At 40.9% G+C, this 6,000-nt stretch overlaps 2 protein-coding genes across 3 annotated transcripts in view; one reads left to right on the forward strand and one right to left on the reverse strand.

Moving 5' to 3' along the window:
- The window catches only part of si:ch211-87m7.1, a 272,159-nt gene that overhangs the window by 81,732 nt on the left and 184,427 nt on the right, over positions 1-6,000 (forward strand). The gene's annotated exons all lie outside the window — the stretch shown is intronic.
- LOC100329477 (solute carrier family 12 member 2-like) overlaps positions 1-6,000 on the reverse strand; it is a 53,890-nt gene that overhangs the window by 16,748 nt on the left and 31,142 nt on the right. For both annotated transcript variants that reach the window (XM_073909977.1, XM_073909978.1), the window contains exon 21: positions 3,240-3,362. In XM_073909977.1, coding sequence (XP_073766078.1) covers positions 3,240-3,362 — 123 coding nt within the window. The remainder of the gene's footprint in view (positions 1-3,239; positions 3,363-6,000) is intronic.

Here is a 6,000-nt window from a genome sequence, read left to right on the forward strand (position 1 = left end):
AGTGAAGTGAACTCTATAGTGAAGTGAACTCTATAGTGAAGTGAACTCTACAGTGAAGTGAACTCTACAGTGAAGTGAACTCTACAGTGAAGTGATCTCTATAGTGAAGTGAACTCTATAGTGAAGTGAACTCTACAGTGAAGTGAACTCTATAGTGAAGTGATCTCTACAGTGAAGTGAACTCTATAGTGAAGTGAACTCTATAGTGAAGTGAACTCTATAGTGAAGTGAACTCTACAGTGAAGTGATCTCTATAGTGAAGTGAACTCTACAGTGAAGTGAACTCTATAGTGAAGTGAACTCTACAGTGAAGTGAACTCTATAGTGAAGTGAAATCTACAGTGAAGTGAACTCTATAGTGAAGTGAACTCTACAGTGAAGTGAACTCTACAGTGAAGTGAACTCTACAGTCAAGTGAACTCTATAGTGAAGTGAACTCTATAGTGAAGTGAACTCTATAGTGAAGTGAACTCTACAGTGAAGTGAACTCTACAGTCAAGTGAACTCTATAGTGAAGTGATCTCTACAGTGAAGTGAACTCTATAGTGAAGTGATCTCTACAGTGAAGTGAACTCTACAGTGAAGTGAACTCTACAGTGAAGTGAACTCTATAGTGAAGTGAACTCTACAGTGAAGTGATCTCTATAGTGAAGTGAACTCTACAGTGAAGTGAACTCTATAGTGAAGTGAACTCTACAGTGAAGTGAACTCTATAGTGAAGTGAACTCTATAGTGAAGTGAACTCTACAGTGAAGTAAACTCTACAGTCAAGTGAACTCTATAGTGAAGTGATCTCTACAGTGAAGTGAACTCTATAGTGAAGTGAACTCTACAGTGAAGTGAACTCTACAGTCAAGTGAACTCTACAGTGAAGTGAACTCTATAGTGAAGTGAACTCTATAGTGAAGTGAACTCTACAGTGAAGTGAACTCTACAGTGAAGTGAACTCTACAGTGAAGTGATCTCTATAGTGAAGTGAACTCTATAGTGAAGTGAACTCTACAGTGAAGTGAACTCTATAGTGAAGTGATCTCTACAGTGAAGTGAACTCTATAGTGAAGTGAACTCTATAGTGAAGTGAACTCTATAGTGAAGTGAACTCTACAGTGAAGTGATCTCTATAGTGAAGTGAACTCTACAGTGAAGTGAACTCTATAGTGAAGTGAACTCTACAGTGAAGTGAACTCTATAGTGAAGTGAACTCTATAGTGAAGTGAACTCTACAGTGAAGTAAACTCTACAGTCAAGTGAACTCTATAGTGAAGTGATCTCTACAGTGAAGTGAACTCTATAGTGAAGTGAACTCTACAGTGAAGTGAACTCTACAGTGAAGTGAACTCTACAGTGAAGTGAACTCTACAGTCAAGTGAACTCTACAGTGAAGTGAACTCTACAGTGAAGTGAACTCTATAGTGAAGTGATCTCTACAGTGAAGTGAACTCTATAGTGAAGTAAACTCTACAGTGAAGAGAACTCTATAGTGAAGTGAACTCTACAGTGAAGTGAATTCAACAGTCAAGTGAACTCTACAGTGAATTGAACTCTATAGTGAACTCTATAGTGAAGTGAACTCTACAGTGAAGTGAACTCTACAGTGAAGGGAACTCTATAGTGAAGTGAACTCTACAGTGAAGTGAACTCTATAGTGAAGTGAACTCTATAGTGAAGTGAACTCTATAGTGAAGTGAACTCTATAGTGAAGTGAACTCTACAGTGAAGTGAACTCTATAGTGAAGTGAACTCTACAGTGAAGTGAACTCTATAGTGAAGTGAACTCTATAGTGAAGTGAACTCTATAGTGAAGTGAACTCTACAGTGAAGTGAACTCTACAGTGAAGTGAACTCTACAGTGAAGTGAACTCTATAGTGAACTCTATAGTGAAGTGAACTCTACAGTGAAGTGAACTCTATAGTGAAGTGAACTCTACAGTGAAGTGAACTCTATAGTGAAGTGAACTCTATAGTGAAGTGAACTCTATAGTGAAGTGAACTCTACAGTCAAGTGAACTCTACAGTGAAGTGAACTCTATAGTGAACTCTATAGTGAAGTGAACTCTACAGTGAAGTGAACTCTATAGTGAAGTGATCTCTACAGTGAAGTGAACTCTACAGTGAAGTGAACTCAATAGTGAAGTGAACTCTACAGTGAAGTGAACTCTACAGTGAAGTGAACTCTATAGTGAAGTGAACTCTACAGTGAAGTGAACTCTATAGTGAAGTGAACTCTACAGTGAAGTGAACTCTACAGTTAAGTGAACTCTACAGTGAAGTGAACTCTACAGTGAAGTGATCTCTATAGTGAAGTGAACTCTACAGTGAAGTGAACTCTACAGTGAAGTGAACTCTGCAGTGAAGTGAACTCTATAGTGAAGTGATCTCTATAGTGAAGTGAACTCTACAGTGAAGTGAACTCTACAGTGAAGTGAACTCTGCAGTAAAGTGAACTCTACAGTGAAGTGAACTCTATAGTGAAGTGATCTCTATAGTGAAGTGAACTCTATAGTGAAGTGATCTCTATAGTGAAGTGAACTCTACAGTGAAGTGAACTCTACAGTGAAGTGAACTCTGCAGTAAAGTGAACTCTACAGTGAAGTGAACTCTACAGTGAAGTGAACTCTGCAGTAAAGTGAACTCTACAGTAAAGTGAACTCTACAGTGAAGTGAACTCTACAGTGAAGTGAACTCTACAGTGAAGTGAACTCTGCAGTGAAGTGAACTCTATAGTGAAGTGATCTCTATAGTGAAGTGAACTCTACAGTGAAGTGAACTCTACAGTGAAGTGAACTCTGCAGTAAAGTGAACTCTACAGTGAAGTGAACTCTATAGTGAAGTGATCTCTATAGTGAAGTGAACTCTATAGTGAAGTGATCTCTATAGTGAAGTGAACTCTACAGTGAAGTGAACTCTGCAGTGAAGTGAACTCTATAGTGAAGTGATCTCTATAGTGAAGTGAACTCTATAGTGAAGTGATCTCTATAGTGAAGTGAACTCTACAGTGAAGTGAACTCTACAGTGAAGTGAACTCTATAGTGAAGTGATCTCTATAGTGAAGTGAACTCTATAGTGAAGTGATCTCTATAGTGAAGTGATCTCTACAGTGAAGTGAACTCTATAGTGAAGTGAACTCTATAGTGAAGTGAACTCTACAGTGAAGTGATCTCTACAGTGAAGTGAACTATATAGTGAAGTGAACTCTATAGTGAAGTGAACTCTACAGTGAAGTGAAATGTGAATCTGACCTCCATCATCGAACAGCCACCACACATCGATGGTTCCTTTGCTCTGCTTCTTCTGGAACTGCTGACTGGCGGACAGGAGCTTCTCATCCGCAGCGCTGAGCTTCAGCTGAGGCTTCTTACTGTCTGATAGTCAACACATTTACATTTAGTCATATAGCAGACTCTTTTGTCCACAGCGATTTACAAATGAGGAGGCATTCAGTGATTCAACAAGAAGAGGTACTGATCATACAGAGGAACTGTGTGTGCTCAGAGGATTCAGTGCTAGAGGAAGGAGAGGGAAGGGGTAGGGTTTTTTAGAGAGAGAGAGTGTTTCTACAGGTGATTTGTCAAGCCTACTCGCCTGTGTGAAGCATTTATTCATTCATTCATTCATTTTCTTTTCGGCTTAGTCCCTTTTATTAATCAGGGGTTGTCACAGCAGAATGAAACGCCAACTTATCCAGCATATTTGTTTACACAGCAGATGCCCTCCCAGCTGCAACCCATTTCTAGGAAACATCCACACACATATTCACACTCATACACAACAATCAATTTAGCCTGTATCCAATCCCCCTATAGCGCATGTGTTTGGACTGTGGGGGAAACCGGAGCCCCCAGAGGAAACCTACGCAAATGCAGGGAGAACATGCAAACTCCACACAGAAATGCCAACTGACCCTGTGTGAAGCACACTTCATAAATGTTTTCTGTGCATTTTTCTAACATTGAGTGATTGTAAACTTGTGTCTGGTGTCAGAAATCAGTCTGAAAACTCAATTTTGACTCATGCTTTCTCAAATTAAAACAATATATTTAATTCTCTATAATTGTGTCTATTGAGTTTTTTGTATTTGGACTATACACAAGACTAAGGCTGCTTTCACACTTAGACTTTTGTTTGGGAACCTGTCTCGTTTGCCCAGTTAGCGTGGTTTGTTTGGCATATGTGAATCCAGCAATCACTCTCGGATCCGCGCCAAATCAATCAGTCCAAGATCGCTTGATTGAGATGGTCTCGGCTCGATTAAAACAAACTATGGAGCGGATCGATTGTAGTGAGAAAGCGATACGATCTGAGCTTGGTTAAATCACAGTGTTTTATGGATATGTAATAGGCATACGGCTATATGAAGAGAGAATTATGAGCAGGGCAGGAGGTCATTCAACAGACATCCCAAGTCTCCTAGAAGTTTCGGGAGTCTCCGGCAAATGCACAGAGACTCCCGGATGCCCGCAAACGAGTGATAATCTCCCGATAATCGCACATCTCCCTCTTGGTCCTCAAATTCGTCGCGCACTCTTCTCACCCCTCTCCACCGCATCCCTCCTTCAGACACGTCGCGCGCACCCTGTCAATCACCACCAAACCACCACCATCCCCCTGACAGCTGAGCGGGACTCTGCAAAATAAACCCTGACACTCTGAGCAATGTGAGGAGAGTTTACTCACACGTGACTTGTTTTAGCTATTTTGGTCCATTTAGAAAACTTTGCAGTGGGAAAGCGAACCTCTCCAAGGGCGGTAACAATTTTAATCAAGAACAAGAGAATCGATTCACATGTGTGAAAGCACCTTAAAAGGGCTCTATTTTAACAAAGTCTGCAGAGGCCGCAAAGTCTGCAGCTCATGATGCAAAAGCATTAAGGCCGTGTCTGAATCCACTTTTGCTATTTTAAGTACGGATAAATCCGCTCTGTGCCCCGGCGCATGGTCTAACAGGGCTGTGCTGATTCTCTTCATGAGTTCTGGGTGTGTTTTGAGCATAACCTGCATTAAACCAGTCAGAGTCTCGTCTCTCACTCCCTTTAAGAGTCAGTTGTGTCGCTCTATGGTGTATTTGCTATTTACATGGCGCCTCTGTAAGTGTAAAAACTGAACGCTTCACTAAGCGAGACAACAGTTAAACAAAGCATCTGCAGCGCGAGGATAAAGAACCAGCCTCCTCCATTCAGCCTCTTTACTTTACTCCTTTACTTTGGTGGAGAGAGGAAACGGTGGAAACTCACTCCACTGAACACATCCATTAGCCCACATATATTTAATTTCCTTTGTTAAGCTTAAAGATTTGTGTGTAAATTATGTCTAAATTCAGCTCTAATCTCCAGCAGAGGAATAAATGAACAATAATAATGAAGTGTGCTCAGAAAACGGAGTGATATCCAAACACACGTCCTGTTCTTATCCTCATATGCTGATGCAGACGTCTCCAAAACCCCACAGCTGGACACATCTACACTTGTGTTTATTATAAATGTGCAGATAATCAATAATACTGATCATAATAATCTCATTATACAGATGCAGATGCTCATCAATGAACTGAAGAAGGCATGGAGGCTGTGCTGTTTATATTGATGGAGGAAATCCTCATTTCTGGATCATTTTAATGCTGTAATTGTTTCATCTGTAAAGATATCTGTGTTGCTGATCATCCTGTGTGTGTTCAGCAGTGTGTAAGTGTTTAAGACACATAACTAACGCGCTCTGCTGGAGTTTAGAGCAGCTGTTAGTTGGTCAGTGGTGCTGTTGGTCTATTTCAGTTCTTCAGAATAGCAGCGCTCCAACAATGCGCCGTAACACACCTCCTCTATAGACCAGCACAGTCATTAGTGCACAGAGCGCCGCAGATGGATTTGCTGTTTAAACGACATGAAGCAAACGTGAAAATTACCAACCCAGGCTCATTCTGGAAACGTAGTCCCGCGGACGTTTCTGGAGACAGTGAAATACGTCCCGGGAGGTACGTATTTGTGCAGTTTTTGTTTTCGGCGAATC

Source organism: Danio rerio, chromosome 8, assembly GCF_049306965.1.
Source record: "Danio rerio strain Tuebingen ecotype United States chromosome 8, GRCz12tu, whole genome shotgun sequence".
Classification (NCBI taxonomy): domain Eukaryota; kingdom Metazoa; phylum Chordata; class Actinopteri; order Cypriniformes; family Danionidae; genus Danio; species Danio rerio.